General features: G+C 43.1%; 1 protein-coding gene across 1 annotated transcript in view; it reads left to right on the plus strand.

Moving 5' to 3' along the window:
- Positions 1–18060, plus strand: part of DLC1 (DLC1 Rho GTPase activating protein) — a 670870-nt gene that overhangs the window by 107752 nt on the left and 545058 nt on the right. Inside the window, exon 2 of the mRNA XM_069744429.1 lies at positions 11522–11677. Within this exon, the coding sequence (XP_069600530.1) occupies positions 11522–11677 (156 nt within the window). The remainder of the gene's footprint in view (positions 1–11521; positions 11678–18060) is intronic.

The following is an 18060-nucleotide window of genomic DNA, read 5'->3' on the forward strand; positions in this document are numbered from 1 at the left end:
GGGGCTCTCCAAACGCGACTTGGTGTCCGCTAACAATTGGAGCTAATTTTCCATTCAAAAAGTCAAATGGCGCACCTTCCCTTCCGAGCCCTGCCGTGTGCCCAAACAGTGGTTTACCCCCACATATAAGGTATCGGCGTACTCGGGAGAAATTGCCCAACAAATTTTATGATCCATTTTATCCTATTGCCCATGTGAAAATGAAACAATTGAGGCGAAAATAATTTTTTTGTGAAAAAAAAGTACTTTTTCATTTTTACAGATCAATTTGTGAAGCACCTGAGGGTTTAAAGTGCTCACTAGGCATCTAGATAAGTTCCTTGGGGGGTCTAGTTTCCAAAATGGGGTCACTTGTGGGGGAGCGCCAATGTTTAGGCACACAGGGGCTCTCCAAACGCGACATGGTGTCCGCTAACGATGGAGATAATTTTTCATTCAAAAAGTCAAATGGCGCTCCTTCCCTTCCGAGCCTTACCATGTGCCCAAACAGTGGTTTACCCCCACATGTGAGGTATTGGTGTACTCAGGAGAAATTGCCCAACAAATTTTAGGATCCATCTTATCCTGTTGCCCATGTAAAAATGAAAAAATTGAGGCTAAAAGAATTTTTTTGTGAAAAAAAAGTACTTTTTCATTTTTACGGATCAATTTGTGAAGCACCTGGGGGTTCAAAGTACTCACTATGCATCTAGATAAGTTCCTTGGGGCGTCTAGTTTCCAAAATGGGGTCACTTGTGGGGGAGCTCCAATTTTTAGGCACACGGGGGCTCTCCAAACGTGACATTGTGTCCGCTAAAGAGTGGAGCCAATTTTTCATTCAAAAAGTCAAATGGTGCTCCTTCCCTTCCAAGCCCTGCCGTGCGCCCAAACAGTGGTTTACCCCGACATATGAGGTATCAGTGTACTCAGGACAAATTGGACAACTTTTGTGGTTCAGTTTCTCCTTTTACCATTGGGAAAATAAAAAAATTGTTGCTAAAAGAAAATTTTTGTGACTAAAAAGTTAAATGTTCATTTTTTCCTTCCATGTTGCTTCTGCTGCTGTGAAGTACCTGAAGGGTTAATAAACTTCTTGAATGTGGTTTTGAGTACCTTGAGGGGTGCATTTTTTAGAATGGTGTCACTTTTGGGTATTTTCAGCCATATAGACCCCTCAAACTGACTTCAAATGTGAGGTGGTCCCTAAAAAAAATGGTTTTGTAAATTTCGTTGTAAAAATGAGAAATCGCTGGTCAAATTTTAACCCTTATAACTTCCTAGCAAAAAAAAATTTTGTTTCTAAAATTGTGCTGATGTAAAGTACACATGTGGGAAATGTTATTTATTAACTATTTTGTGTCACATAACTCTCTGGTTTAACAGAATAAAAATTCAAAATGTGAAAATTGCGAAATTTTCAAAATTTTTGCCAAATTTCCGTTTTTATCACAAATAAACGCAGAATTTATTGACCTAAATTTACCACTAACATAAAGCCCAATATGTCACGAAAATACAATCTCAGAACCGCTAGGATCCGTTGAAGCGTTCCTGAGTTATTACCTCATAAAGTGACACTAGTCAGAATTGCAAAAAACGGCAAGGTCTTTAAGGTCAAAATAGGCTGGGTCATGAAGGGGTTAAGCTCGCCATATAGCGTGTGATAGGCTCCACGGCTCTCCCAGAGTGCAATAATGGGGTGTCTCCAAAAACGCCTACGCCGTGTCCTTCTCTGTCATTCTCTATTTCTTTATTGCTCCCAAGCAAACGCACAGGCAAGAAACAGCTGGATGCTTAAATCCAGGTTGAAATAAAAGCTCTCCATGCGAAGATCCATCATGACACAGGATACAGTAGCAAACTGTTAAGATTTCAGCAGTCCAAGGGTCTATATATAGATATCCCATAATACACGCCCACTGTAGTCCCATTGGCGGTGTCTGTTTATCTAGATTTTTCTCCTGTTAACTTTTTCACCATATGTACAGAATAAGCAAACACATGCAAAACGCATGGAAAAGCATGAAAAAGCATGCCACTTTTTTAAACGCATGCGTTAACGTATGCGTCTAAAAAAAACTCTGAGTATGTATGCATTTCCATGCGGTTTTTCCTGTATTTGCGGTTGTGGATTAAATGCTGCAGATTCTAACGCAAATGTGAAACTAGCCTTACACTGTTGGTGATTAATTCCGAAATTTAAGGCACACTTACTCAATATGGCTACCACAGCATTCTAAAACAACATGCTACCCCACCAGGTTTGCACTTAGTGGAATCATCATTCATGTGGTATGCAGTGCTGGTTCTACATGGCTTTTAACATCACCCAACCTCAACAAAATTGAGATAGTTCAGGATGAGTTGGTCAACAGAGAGAAGACAAAGCAGCAGATAAGTGCTCAGCTTCTATGGGAACTTCTTTAAGGCTACTTTCACACTAGCATCGTACGACACACGTCACAATGCGTCGTTTTGCAGAAAAAACGCATCCTGCAAAGTTGTTTGCAGGATGCGTTTTTTCTCCATAGGCTTGTATTAGCGACGCATTGCGACACATTGCCACACGTCGCAACCATCATGCGACGGTTGCGTCATGTTGTGGCAGACCGTCGGCACCAAAAAACATTGCATGTAACGTTTTTTGGTGCGTTGTGTCCGCCATTTCTGACCGCGCATGCGCGGCTGGAACTCTGCCCCCTCCTCCCCGGAGCTCACAATGGGGCAGCGGATGCGTTGTAAAACTGCATGTGCTGCCCCCATTGTGCTGCGCTTTCACAGCATGCGTCGGTACGTCGCCAAGACGCATTGCGTCGTGCGTCGTACGATGCTAGTGTGAAAGTAGCCATAGCCATTTCAAGTGACTTCCCAATGATACTAGTTGAAATAATGTTCGGTATTTTCGTTTGTTTCACACACATTTCTTTGCTACTTGTTTTCATATTTGTTCCTTTATGGTTTTGCTTTCTTCAGTCTCGATCTACAATGTGGTAATTCCAATACGAAAAAGGGATACATGCCACTGTACGAACGAGTGTGTCCAAACTTTTGACTTTTTCTGTACTGTATAAGCAACAGGAAATAAACAAATAAATAGTTAATACTAATGAAAATTATGAATCTTTCACTAGAAATATATTCTATAAATTAATTCTGTTATTCTACCCTATTTAAAGAAAGCATGTTAAAGCTTATCATATACCATTTTGGATAATAGTGAAGCAGCCTTAACCTAATGCTTCTATCGAAGAAAAAAAGCAGAATAATTAGCATCACATATGCTTCTATAAATCAAATAATATTACAATGTGAGAGTCCTCAATGTTTGATACCTTTTAATGGCTAACTGAAAAGATGGTAACGAATTGCAAGCTTTTGAGACTACACAGGTTTCTTCAACAGGTATTATACAGGACTCTCAAATATTAATATTTTTCTATCTACTGACTAACACGTTACAAAGATCCAATAAGTCATACCCTTTGACACTTATGACAACATTACTCTGTAGACATGTAAGCAAGGAGATATTTGGATTTTCCTTTTACATGAGAACATAAAAGGATAAGACCTCTGTGGTCGAGCTTTGATTGTTTCCTTTGTTTCTAAGTTAGCAAAATATAATTTTAGGTTTAAAATGTACCTCTAATGTGGCAGAATATTGGCAAATGTGCAGATGTGCTTTGTGAACTATTCATAATGTAATACGCTCTGAACTGATTTAGTCTAAAATGATTATTTTTGGCCTAATATTTCTTGTTTCCCCATAAAACGAATATAATTTAGAAGGTACAAGGTCTAGTGTCCTAATTCTCCATGTTCTCAGGACATGCTTTGTACACAATATAAATATGCCGTCCTAGTATCTGGAGTCAGGTGGAAAATAAATGTAAGTCCCATGAATCGTTACTGAAAATGAATTGTGTGTATATCAAAGCTGGGACTTGGCTGGCTCCACGAGCAGAGATAATGATTTCAGATGCTTTATGAAATTATCTTATGTTATGATTCCTTGCAGGTGTCCAGAACCCATGGGAAAAAAAAAGCTTGTCTGTATGTTTTCTCTATTTTCTTCTCTCTATGACTTTGTTACTGAGAACTAAGACTGTGAGATCTTCAATTTGGTCTATCACTTAATGAAAAATAAAGCAAATGTTGTGGAATTCTACATTAAGTTATAATTATTCAGGATTGCACTGTGTGTTTGTAGTAGAATTTTTTAAAAAATATGTAAACCATAAAGTGCCTCAAAAAACAAACATATTGGGGAGTTGTTTGTAAGGATCCTCACACTGAAGAATTAAGGTCACTGACTATTTTATTTTCCTGATTGACAGTGAACTAATGAAGTTAAATTACATCTTGACTTGGGATCACACAATGGTGGCTGAATTTGGCTCCATACAAACTTATGTTGTCAAGACCAAATTAAAAAAAATGTTTTGGGTTCAATTAATCTAAAGCGGTTAAAGAATTAAAATTAGTCAATTGACATTCATCACAAAACAAAAGTGCCCAGAAAAGAAGTTTAATATGCTATGAAATCTGTCCAGATCCCAAAGCATACTGTAATAAAATGACAGAGGGGAGGGGGGTTAACAACAAAATTAAAGATTAAATAAATTAATAAATAAAAAAAACACAAAACATTATACTCAACTCTCCTAAGCCCTCCCCTCATCTGTTCTGCTGCTCCACCTCCAGTGTTGTGAATTCTGTGGCTGAATTCACTCCTGTGGTCACAAGTGGTACTGCAGCTTCTGAGCTTCCTCCCTCAGGTGTTCTGGTGAGCTCGTTGGCTGCTTTGTTATTTAACTCACCTGATTCTGTCTTCCTTGCTCCTTGTCAATGTTCCAGTGTTGGACCTGAGCTTCTGGATCTTTCCTGTGGCCTGCTGCTCTGCTTAGATAAGTGCTTCTTTGTTTTTTTGCTACTTTTTCTGTCCAGCTTGTCTATTCGTTTTTGCTGGAAGCTCTGAGACGCAAAGGGTGCACCGCCGTGCCGTTAGTTCGGCACGGTGGGTCTTTTTGCCCCCTTTGCGTGGTTTTTTGCTTTAGGGTTTTTTGTAGACTGCAAAGTTCTCTTTGCTATCCTCGCTCTATCTAGAATATCGGGCCTCACTTTGCTGAATCTATTTCATCCCTACGTTTGTCTTTTCATCTTGCTAACAGTCATTATATGTGGGGGGCTGCCTTTTCCTTTGGGGTATTTCTCTGAGGCAAGTCAGGCTTGTTTTTCTATCTTCAGGCTAGTCAGCTCCTCAGGCTGTGTCGAGTTGCATAGGTAGTGACAGGCGCAATCCACAGCTGCCTTTAGTTGTGTTTAGGATAGGTTCAGGTATTGCGGTCTACAGAGATTCCACGTCTCAGAGCTCGTTCTATTGTTTTTGGGTTATTGTCAGATCACTGTATGTGCTCTGATTGCTGGCACACTGTGTCACTGGATTGCCTTCATAACAGTACAAGGAGCCAACCTAATGATTCTCAATAGAGGGAAAAAAGAAGTTCTGACATCATTTTTTTTTCTCAGCTCTGTGTTCAGTCTTTTTTTTCCCCTAGACATTTGGGTGTTTCAGGACACAGGTGTGGACATGGATATTCAGGGTCTGTGCTCTTCAATGGATAATCTCGTTACAAATGTACAAAGGATTCAAGATACTATTGATCAGAAATCTATGTTAGAACCAAGAATTCCTATTCCTGATTTGTTTTTTGGTGATAGAACTAAGTTTCTTAATTTCAAAAATAATTGTAAGCTATTTCTGGCCTTGAAACCTCATTCTTCTGGTAATCCTATTCAACAGGTTTTGATTATTATTTCTTTTTTGCGCGGCGACCCTCAGGACTGGGCATTTTCTCTTGCGCCAGGAGACCCTGCATTGAGTAATGTCAATGCGTTTTTCCTGGCGCTCGGATTGCTTTACGATGAGCCTAATTCAGTGGATCAGGCTGAGAAAAATTTGCTGGCTTTGTGCCAGGGTCAGGATGATATAGAAGTATATTGTCAGAAATTTAGGAAGTGGTCAGTACTCACTCTGTGGAATGAATCTGCGCTGGCAGCTTTGTTCAGAAAGGGTCTCTCTGAGCCTCTTAAGGATGTCATGGTGGGTTTTCCTATGCCTGCTGGTTTGAATGAGTCTATGTCTTTGGCCATTCAGATCGGTCGACGCTTGCGCGAGCGTAAATCTGTGCACCATTTGGCGGTATTGTCTAAGATTAAACCTGAGCCTATGCAGTGCGATAGGACTATGACCAGAGTTGAACGGCAAGAACACAGACGTCTGAATGGTCTGTGTTTCTACTGTGGTGATTCCACTCATGCTATTTCTGATTGTCCTAAGCGCACTAAGCGGTTCCATAGGTCTGCCGTCATTGGTACTGTACAATCCAAATTCCTTCTGTCCATTACCTTGATATGCTCTTTGTCATCGTATTCTGTCATGGCGTTTGTGGATTCAGGCGCTGCCCTGAATCTGATGGATTTGGATTATGCTAAACGTTGTGGGTTTTTCTTGGAGCCTTTGCGGTGTCCTATTCCGTTGAGAGGAATTGATGCTACACCTTTGGCCAAGAATAAACCTCAGTACTGGAGCCAGCTGACCATGTGCATGGCTCCTGCACATCAGGAAGTTATTCGCTTTCTGGTGCTACATAATCTGCATGATGTGGTCGTGTTGGGGTTGCCATGGCTGCAAACCCATAATCCAGTATTGGATTGGAACTCTATGTCGGTATCCAGCTGGGGTTGTCAGGGGGTACATGGTGATGTTCCATTTTTGTCTATTTCGTCATCCACTCCTTCTGAGGTCCCAGAGTTCTTGTCTGATTATCAGGATGTATTTGAAGAGCCCAAGTCCGATGCCCTACCTCCGCATAGGGATTGTGATTGTGCTATCAATTTGATTCCTGGTAGTAAATTCCCTAAAGGTCGATTATTTAATTTATCCGTGCCTGAACATGCCGCTATGCGCAGTTATGTGAAGGAATCCCTGGAGAAGGGACATATTCGCCCATTGTCATCACCACTGGGAGCAGGGTTCTTTTTTGTAGCCAAGAAGGATGGTTCGCTGAGACCATGTATTGATTACCGCCTTCTTAATAAGATCACTGTTAAATTTCAGTATCCCTTGCCATTGTTATCCGACTTGTTTGCTCGGATTAAGGGGGCTAGTTGGTTCACTAATATAGATCTTCGTGGTGCGTATAATCTGGTGAGAATCAGGCAAGGAGATGAATGGAAAACTGCATTTAATACGCCCGAGGGTCATTTTGAGTATCTAGTGATGCCGTTCGGACTTGCCAATGCTCCATCTGTGTTTCAGTCTTTTATGCATGACATCTTCCGTGAGTATCTGGATAAATTCCTGATTGTTTACTTGGATGACATTTTGATCTTCTCAGATGATTGGGACTCTCATGTGAAGCAGGTCAGAATGGTTTTCCAGGTCCTGCGTGCTAATTCTTTGTTTGTGAAGGGATCAAAGTGTCTCTTCGGTGTGCAGAAAGTTTCATTTTTGGGGTTCATCTTTTCCCCTTCTACTATCGAGATGGATCCGGTTAAGGTCCAAGCCATCCAGGATTGGACTCAGCCGACATCTCTGAAAAGTCTGCAAAAATTCCTGGGCTTTGCTAATTTTTATCGTCGCTTCATCTGTAATTTTTCTAGCATTGCCAAACCATTGACCGATTTGACCAAGAAGGGTGCTGATTTGGTTAATTGGTCTTCTGCTGCTGTGGAAGCTTTTCAGGAGTTGAAGCATCGTTTTTGTTCTGCCCCTGTGTTGTGTCAACCAGATGTTTCTCTTCCGTTCCAGGTCGAGGTTGATGCTTCTGAGATTGGAGCAGGGGCAGTTTTGTCACAGAGAGGTTCTGGTTGCTCAGTGTTGAAACCATGTGCTTTCTTTTCCAGGAAGTTTTCGGCTGCTGAGCGTAATTATGATGTGGGCAACCGAGAGTTGCTGGCCATGAAGTGGGCATTCGAGGAATGGCGTCATTGGCTTGAAGGAGCTAAGCATCGCGTGGTGGTATTGACTGATCATAAGAACCTTACTTATCTCGAGTCTGCCAAGCGCTTGAATCCTAGACAGGCCCGTTGGTCGTTATTTTTTGCCCACTTCGATTTTGTGATTTCGTACCTTCCGGGCTCTAAAAATGTGAAGGCGGATGCTCTGTCTAGGAGTTTTGTGCCCGACTCTCCGGGTTCATCTGAGCCGGCGAGTATCCTCAAGGAAGGAGTCATTGTGTCTGCCATCTCCCCTGATTTGCGGCGAGTGTTGCAAAAATTTCAGGCGAATAAACCTGATCGTTGTCCGGCGGAGAAACTGTTCGTCCCTGATAGGTGGACTACTAAAGTTATCTCTGAACTTCATTGTTCGGTGTTGGCTGGTCATCCTGGAATATTTGGTACCAGAGAGTTAGTGGCTAGATCCTTCTGGTGGCCATCTCTGTCACGGGATGTACGTACTTTTGTGCAGTCCTGTGGGATTTGTGCTAGGGCTAAGCCCTGCTGTTCACGTGCCAGTGGGTTGCTTTTGCCCTTGCCGGTCCCAAAGAGGCCTTGGACACATATTTCGATGGATTTCATTTCTGACCTTCCCGTTTCTCAAAAGATGTCAGTCATTTGGGTGGTCTGTGATCGCTTTTCTAAAATGGTCCATCTGGTGCCCTTGGTTAAATTGCCTTCCTCCTCTAATTTGGTGCCTTTGTTCTTTCAGCATGTGGTTCGTTTGCATGGCATTCCTGAGAATATTGTTTCTGACAGAGGTTCCCAGTTTGTTTCGAGGTTTTGGCGAGCCTTTTGTGGTAGGATGGGCATTGACCTGTCTTTTTCCTCGGCTTTCCATCCTCAGACTAATGGCCAGACCGAACGAACCAATCAGACCTTGGAGACATATCTGAGATGTTTTGTTTCTGCAGACCAGGATGATTGGGTGTCCTTTTTGCCGTTGGCTGAGTTCGCCCTTAATAATCGGGCCAGCTCGGCGACATTGGTCTCTCCATTTTTCTGCAATTCTGGGTTCCATCCTCGTTTCTCTTCAGGACAGGTTGAGTCTTCGGACTGTCCTGGTGTGGATTCTGTGGTGGACAGGTTGCAGCAGATCTGGACTCAGGTAGTGGACAATTTGACCTTGTCCCAGGAGAAGGCTCAACTTTTTGCTAATCGCAGACGCCGTGTGGGTCCCCGACTTCGTGTTCGGGAGCTGGTTTGGTTATCTTCTCGTCATATTCCTATGAAGGTTTCCTCTCCTAAATTTAAACCTCGTTTTATTGGTCCGTATAGGATTTCTGAGATTCTCAATCCTGTGTCTTTTCGTCTGACCCTCCCAGACTCCTTTTCCATACATAATGTATTCCATAGGTCATTGTTGCGGAGATACGTGGCACCTATGGTTCCATCTGTTGAGCCTCCTGCCCCGGTTTTGGTGGAGGGGGAATTGGAGTATATTGTGGAGAAAATTTTGGATTCTCGTGTTTCTAGACGGAAACTCCAGTATCTGGTTAAATGGAAGGGTTATGCTCAGGAAGATAATTCCTGGGTTTTTGCCTCTGATGTCCATGCTCCAGATCTTGTTCGTGCCTTTCATGTGGCTCATCCTGGTCGGCCTGGGGGCTCTGGTGAGGGTTCGGTGACCCCTCCTCAAGGGGGGGTACTGTTGTGAATTCTGTGGCTGAATTCACTCCTGTGGTCACAAGTGGTACTGCAGCTTCTGAGCTTCCTCCCTCAGGTGTTCTGGTGAGCTCGTTGGCTGCTTTGCTATTTAACTCCACCTGATTCTGTCTTCCTTGCTCCTTGTCAATGTTCCAGTGTTGGACCTGAGCTTCTGGATCTTTCCTGTGGCCTGCTGCTCTGCTTAGATAAGTGCTTCTTTGTTTTTTTGCTACTTTTTCTGTCCAGCTTGTCTATTCGTTTTTGCTGGAAGCTCTGAGACGCAAAGGGTGCACCGCCATGCCGTTAGTTCGGCACGGTGGGTCTTTTTGCCCCCTTTGCGTGGTTTTTTGCTTTAGGGTTTTTTGTAGACTGCAAAGTTCTCTTTGCTATCCTCGCTCTATCTAGAATATCGGGCCTCACTTTGCTGAATCTATTTCATCCCTACGTTTGTCTTTTCATCTTGCTAACAGTCATTATATGTGGGGGGCTGCCTTTTCCTTTGGGGTATTTCTCTGAGGCAAGTCAGGTTTGTTTTTCTATCTTCAGGCTAGTCAGCTCCTCAGGCTGTGCCGAGTTGCATAGGTAGTGAAAGGCGCAATCCACAGCTGCCTTTAGTTGTGTTTAGGATAGGTTCAGGTATTGCGGTCTACAGAGATTCCACGTCTCAGAGCTCGTTCTATTGTTTTTGGGTTATTGTCAGATCACTGTATGTGCTCTGATTGCTGGCACACTGTGTCACTGGATTGCCTTCATAACACTCCAGGCCAGGTCATTACCAATTCGAGTGGCTGTCTGGTCTAATGTGCAAGTCTGCAGTCACTCTATGCAACTGCAGATTTGTGAACCCTTACATTGTGAGCACTGCACACTGTCAGGATTCTCCTGGGCCGGGAGTGGGTGTCATGTGTCTGCAAGTATGCGATATGCATGCTCCCAGCTAGATGGGCATGGCCTCGCTCAATGCAAGTGTACTGAGCCAGGCCAAAAACAGACTAGTTTGAATGAGTATACATATTGCATGTTTGCGGTCACATAACCTCCCTCTACTTGCGCAAGCACTGGAGAATTATCTAGGAGAGCAGTGTGCTCGATGTGAGAAATCACAAGTATGCAGTCACATAGCTTAAGACCAGACAACCTCTTTAACTTTGCATCCTCCAGCCTGCAGCCTTTGGGACAAGGTCAATGATGTGCATCACACCTCACTTGTCTCTATGAGGCCTAGTCAGAGCCAGAAGACAGGAGTCCAGAAGACCCAGAGCAGAGACTGATGGAAAAGGTGGGGAGCTAAGGTGATGGGCTATGAGCCTATGACAGATGAGTATAATCTTTTGTTTTTTCAGACCTTCCCCGGCCTCAAAACAATCTGACAATATGGCAGCTGAATAGCCAACATTTCACTGGATTTATGAATATTAATGAGTAAATTAAGATTCTTGTAAATATAAATTTTTCGTGAAATTCATCACAACTTTGATTTGTTGCAAATCAATGATCTGATCTCTATATAACACATATGTCTGTGCCTCCATACTGTATCTTTGTAGGCCTTGGATTTCGTACAGAGACATAAGATGATGTTTTTCTGTTATAGACGTATAGATAGTCAAAATATTGTCATATTCCTTAGGGTGGTATCCCAGCTAAAAACATTAACTCTTTTTGGAGGCAGTGGAGAGTAACATGTGCCTCATTAATCTTGCCAGAAATGTCAACTATGCCAACTTTCTTTACTGATCAGTGCAACAGAGTTGAAAATCCTCTTTATTAATAATAATAATAATAATAATAATAATAATAATAGATGTGTCATATCTCTACGAGTGCAATGTACAGTAATATTCTTTTATTCTAGTTAATGAAAAGACTAAAAATGTAAGATTTTTTTTTCTAGAAATTTAGACATGTCAGAGAACCATCAAGACTGGATTCTATGGTGCTGTTAATAATGAAACTGGATCAGCTGGACCAAGACATAGACAATGCACTCACTTCTCCGTCTCTGTCTCGGAAACAAGTTTTCAGTCAAAGGTATCTCCAATCCACACAAGTAAGTATTACATCTGTAAGGGTATGTGCACACGATGCAGGTTTAGTGCAGATTTTGTGCAGTTCTGCAGCGTTTTTTCCTGCAGCAGAAACGCTGCAGAACCGCACTGTGATTTACAGTGCAATGTAAATCAATGTGAAAAAAAAAAGCTGTGCACATGGTGCAGAAAAATCCGCGCAGAAACGCTGCAGATTTCAAAGAAGTGCATGTCACTTCTTTTGTGCAGTTCTGCAGCATTTCTGCACCCCTCCATTAATAGAAATCCGCAGTGGTAAAATCTGCTCAAAAACTGCACAAAATCTGCATCAATTCCGCACAAAAATCGCACTAAAACCCGCATAAAAACCACATAAAAGCCGCAGCAAATCCGCAGCTGTGGATTCTGCCAAGAGATGCAGATTTAGTGCAGAAAATTCTGCACCACATTTCCTACGTGTGCACATAGCCTAAGGTCAATCAGTTATGCCACTTATCGCACTGTAAAGGGAACCTGTCACCTGATTCCTGGTGTGCAAACAATGGGCAGCATGAATCTGAGCCTGGTTGCATGATTGCATCCAGGTATAATTTTCTCTGAAATGCCAACGTTTCAAAAAATATATACTTTAAAGCACCAGTCTAGTATTTTTTTAATTTCCGAGCTGGGGCGATGCTTCTAATCTTCTAAGTTCCCTGACCCTAGAAGTATACTTATTCGCCAGCATCTTCATCTTCTGTTGGTGCCATTCCAGTGGGTGTTTAGCAAGTTATGACTTAATGGATTGCTTCAGTGTTTTCTGGAGCGAGTCGGAGGTCACTTTTTGATGTAAGTGTATGAGAACCTCTTTCTGTCTCTCATAGACTTACATCGAGCACTTGTGACTGATACTTTTGTCTTTCGGACAGTCAGAAATTGCGTCACAAGATAGAACCGCAGGATTGAAGCGTTGCTGATAAAAGGTGAAGGCGCCGACGGATAAATATAAGACTACATGTAGGTACCTTAGATTAGAAGCACCACTCCAGCGCTGAAAAAAAATGGCTGGAGTGGTGCTTTATAGATCGAGCCAGGGACCATAGCTGGAGACCAGACTAATCTGGTGCTGCCCCAGTCAAGCTTTTCCCAGCAGCGCAGCAAGTGATTGACAGGTCACTTTGATAGTGTGAGACCTACTGTCAAATATAAACTACAATCTGTATAGAGTCTTGTGCTTGGGTGCGAGGAAACACAGAAGACACAGGCTTGTTTAAGTAGTTCTTGTATTACTTCATACAAGAAAGCGTCAACACCGTCGCAGGTACAAGGCAGGAGACAAGACGGGCAGCAATAAACCTTAAGTCCAGCAAGTCACAGAAATAGGTTCAAGTTTCCTCTCTCTTACTTCCCTTGCAAATGTTGATGGTAAGCTGAAGGAGTCCACACATGTCCAAGGATCCGAAGTAGAAGGTGGTTAGGATAATAAGTCGAAGACTTCCGGGAGCAAGGTGACAGGTAAACTGTAGACTTGATTCTGAAGCACTGATTAAACAGCTGAGGCGGATTTAAAGGGCAAGTGACAGAGAACAGGGTGAAAACATAGAAACTGAAAACTCCATACTGGTTAAGGGCAAGGTAGAGCAGCAGAAAGCAAAATGGCCGACAGAGAAAACTAGGTTCTACTGAAAATAACAGCAGACATGGCAAATAGTCTAAAAACCTTACACTTGCCAATCACCTAGAGCAGCACTGGGAGAAGCTAGACAGGCACAGCGTCAAACTAGTCTGGTCTTCGGGTTTGGTCTTTAAAGGGAATTTGTCACCCCCAAAATCGAAGGTGAGCTAAGCCCACCAGCACCAGGGGCTTATCTACAGCATTCTGGAATGCTGTAGATAAGCCCCCGATGTATCCTGAAAGATGAGAAAAAGAGGTTAGATTATACTCACCCAGGGGCGGTCCCGCTGTGGTCCGGTCCGATGGGCGTCACTGTCCGGTCCGGGGCCTCCCATCTTCTTACGATGACGTCCTCTTCTTGTCTTCATGCTGCGACTCCGGCGCAGGCGTACTTTGTCTGCCCTGTTGAGGGCAGAGCAAAGTACTGCAATGCGCAGGCGCCGGGAAAGGTCAGAGAGGCCCAGCACCTGCGCACTGCAGTGCTTTGCTCTGCCCTCAACAGGGCAGACAAAGTATGCCTGTGCCAGAGCCGCAGCATGAATACAAGAAGAGGACGTCATTGTAAGAAGATGGGAGGCCCCGGACCGGACCGCGACTCCCATTGGATCGGACCGCACGGCCAAGTGACTATAATCTAACCTTTATTTCTCATCTTTCAGGATACATCTGGGGCATTACAGAATGCTGTAGATAAGCCCCTGATGCTGGTGGGCATAGCTCACCTTTGATTTTGGGGGTGACAGGTTCCCTTTAAAGTATATTTTTTCTGAAATGCTGAAGCATTTCAGAGAAAAATATGCCTGTCTGTAATCTCAGACTACGAGTCATGTTGCCCACAGTTTGGACAGCATGAATCAAGTGACAGGTTCTCTTTAAAGAGGTTCCCACCTTAATCTTTATATTAACAGATTTGTTTGGGACCTGATTTTGTGGCCCTTACTAATATGTATGTGTTACAGCTTCCCCTCCTGTATTTGGTAGTGCCGCCTTCCTCACAGACCGCACAGTGCTCCTTTTCTCAATGGCTGCTGATAAAACATGTGACCAGACCGGTCCATCAGCCTCGTCCAATTGAATACAACTGCACATGAGAAAGCTATTTCAATTGGATGAGATTGATGGACAGGTCTGGTCATGTGTTCCTCTATCAGAAGCCATTGACAAAAGGAGTGCTTTACCGTTTGTGAGGAAGACTGCACCACCAAGTACACCAAGTACAGGAGGAGAATCTGTAATACTTACATATTATAAAGGACCAGAAAAATTATGTTTAAACCACATTTGTGATAATAAAAATAACGTTTATAACACCTTTTATGGAATTATTGCTACTTTTGATCTTACTGCATTACTAAAAATCAAGAAGTACAAGGAACAATTTGCCATTTTTACTTGCTAGAAATGCACTGATAATGTACTTGGACTGCCCCTTCAAAGTGCAGGGACAAATCACCAGTACATTTCCAAGCTGGTTTGCATATGGCTTCTACTCTAGATTTCTCATGATCGGCATATTGGATCTTTACAAAAAAAGGGGTCATAGGCGGACAACCATACCATTACTATCATACGTAAAACATGCTGGCCGCTCCCCTCTAAAGCGTATTTATATTGTATGTAGTGTTTATAGTTTATGATTATGCTTAAAACTAAACACAATAAACTGTAGTTTGGAAATTTCCAGTGGTAAATGTATCCAATATTACTTTATAATATAGATTCTTTATACTTGCCAAGTGTCATTGTCTCTTCCAACTGGCTCAACTGTCAGATGAAATTATTGGACTGCTGTACGTCAATGATCTTGTTCTATGTAGACCCTGTGACCTGTTACTTCTCATAATTTTGGCATCTTTGTACAGTCATTGCCTAATGCCAGTAATGCACACTATAATGAAGCTTAAAATGATTCCCATACTAGATTATGGGACTAAAGAATTATCTCCCATTAGGCATTGCTGCTTTGGCAGACACATCTTATGATGAGGGATCATTTGGATGATTATCCTGCCGTGTCTACTTTCCCATGTGTTTGAATCCAGAATCTCTTCTTCCTTTCATCACGCTTAGTTAAAATCATGGTTTGGTTTGACATTTGTTAGGTGGTAAAAGGAATTTGTGGATATACTGTAATCTTTATTGAAGACATCACTTTGCCAACAGTTGGTGTAACATCAGGTTAAATGTGTAAAATCATTTCTGACAATAATAACTGAAAAGTATAAAATTAGAATGCAAACACAGATTACATTACACAATGTGGTACAATATTACCAGCTACCAAAGACTCAGTATACTGTGTGTGATTCAGCGGTGGAAGTTGTACCCAGACCCTAATGACTTATAGAACTCCAACGTCCTTTAGCCACATGAGAAGACTCCATGCCTGATGAGGAGGTCAGTCTGACTCTGAAACTCATTGTAATTACAATTCAGAAGTTCTTAATCTTCTTAATCGTAGCCCCTCACTGTATGTGCAATTCGTCAATCCGGTAAAGGAGATTAAGGAGGTCGTTATCTTCTGTGTTTTGTCCTTCTCTTCAGAATCTGGTGAAACCCTTGGCTGCAGCATCCTGCTGCATGATTGATATTCCTCCAACGCGACGCTGTCAAGTTAGCAACTTAAGGTACCGTCACACTTAGCGACGCTGCAGCGATACCGACAACGATCCGGATCGCTGCAGCGTCGCTGTTTGGTCGCTGGAGAGCTGTCACACAGACAGCTCTCCAGCGACCAACGATCCCGAGGTCCCCGGTAACCAGGGTAAACATCGGGTAACTAAGCGCAGGGCCGCGCTTAGTAACCCGATGTTTACCCTGGTTACCAGCGTAAAAAAACAAACACTACATACTTACATTCAGCTGTCTGTCCCTTGCCGTCTGGTTCCTGCACTGACTGCTGGCCGTAAAGTGAAAGTGAAAGCACAGCACAGCGGTGAGTCACACAGCGGTGACTCACCGCTGTGGCTGTGCTCTGCTTTCACTTTACGGCCAGCAGTCAGTGCAGGAACCAGACGGCAAGGGACAGACAGCTGAATGTAAGTATGTACTGTTTGTTTTTTTACGCTGGTAACCAGGGTAAACATCGGGTTACTAAGCGCGGCCCTGCGCTTAGTTACCCGATGTTTACCCTGGTTACCAGTGAAGACATCGCTGAATCGGTGTCACACACGCCGATTCAGCGATGTCTACGGGGAGTCCAGCGACGAAATAAAGTTCTGGACTTTCTTCCCTGACCAGCGACAGCACAGCAGGGGCCTGATCGCTGCTGCCTGTCACACTGGACGATATCGCTAGCGAGGACGCTGCAACGTCACGGATCGCTAGCGATATCGTCTGGTGTGACAGTACCTTTAGTTTTATTTTAAGCTCTTTTTGTTGTTTTCATTTGATGACCCATGTGCACCATTTTTTTCTTTTCTAGAATATATATAATGTAAAAGGTGCAAGACCGGTAGGGAGGTTATGTTACAGATTTTGCACTAGGGCCAAGGTGCTTAAAATTACACCTGTGAATATGCACCGGGGGTTGCATTGGTAATAATTACTGACAACACAACCTCGCTACCAGGGCCGGACTGTCCATCTGGTAATTCTGGCAAATGCGCTGTGTAGTACTGTCTGGTGCAGGCGCAGTGAGCTCTGGCCGTCTGACGTCACAGCCAGGCTTGCAGACTGCGCCTGTGCGGCCTGTTAATCCCAGCCCCGCACTGTGCATAATGCATAACACACTGCGGGGCTGGGATTACCAAGGTGGGTGGCCGCACTGCCCGCAGAGGCGCAGCCTGCAAGCCTGGCAGTGAGGTCAGACGGCCAGAGTTCACTGCGTCTGCACCAGCCAGTACTACACAGCGCAGGCACCGGAATTCATGTGAAAACAGCGTGGAGAGGGCGGCGCCCGCAGCCCCTGAAGATTTGAGTGACGGCAGTGTGGCGTTTCAAGCAGGGGATGAGGACCTGCCTCCCTGGCTAAAGACAGGTATTTTGGAGAAGTTATAAAACAGTTTATTTTGGGAATAAATGCACCAAAAACTAAAAGAGCCACCTTGTTAGAATGCAGCATTACTGCTGCACAAGGTGGCTCTTTTAGTTTATAACGGCTGGAGGGGGTGACAGTGGCCCTTTAAGTAGCTAGCTGAGAGTGAGAGACTGAGAAATGGGGCTGCAACCCAAGACAGAAATATTATGACTGCATGAGCTGCATTCACAAAGTTTTTAAGCTTAAAGTTGTATTCCCATTTCCAAGATCCTATCACAATATGTAGTAGGTGTGATAATAATAATATTAGCAAATACCTCCAATTAGAAATATAGCATAGTTTTTATGTCTCTTTCCTCGTGTGCAGGCATTGCAAGACCTTAGGTATCCATGGTTACGACCGCTAGCAACTAGCTAACTAACTTTCACTATATGCATTGATACTTAAGGTCCTGCAATGCCTGCACATGAGGAAAGAGACACAGCGATTAAAAAAAACTCTACTACATTTCTAAGTGGAGGTATTTGCTAATATTATTATTACACCTACTAAATATTGAGATAAGATCTTGGAAATGGGAGTACCCCTTTAAGTGACTGTTAAAGGTCCCTTTGGCTCATATGAGAAGATCAATACCATTAAAGGCAGGTAATAGTCGGGTACCTATTAAAAAATTTGAATTGTGGCTCGTATGGCACTGACGCCCACCTGTTATTGATGGTGCTTCCTAAAAATGAGCATATACAAGTACTGTGCAAAAGTTTTAGGCAGG

Source organism: Ranitomeya imitator, chromosome 1, assembly GCF_032444005.1.
Source record: "Ranitomeya imitator isolate aRanImi1 chromosome 1, aRanImi1.pri, whole genome shotgun sequence".
Taxonomy (NCBI): domain Eukaryota; kingdom Metazoa; phylum Chordata; class Amphibia; order Anura; family Dendrobatidae; genus Ranitomeya; species Ranitomeya imitator.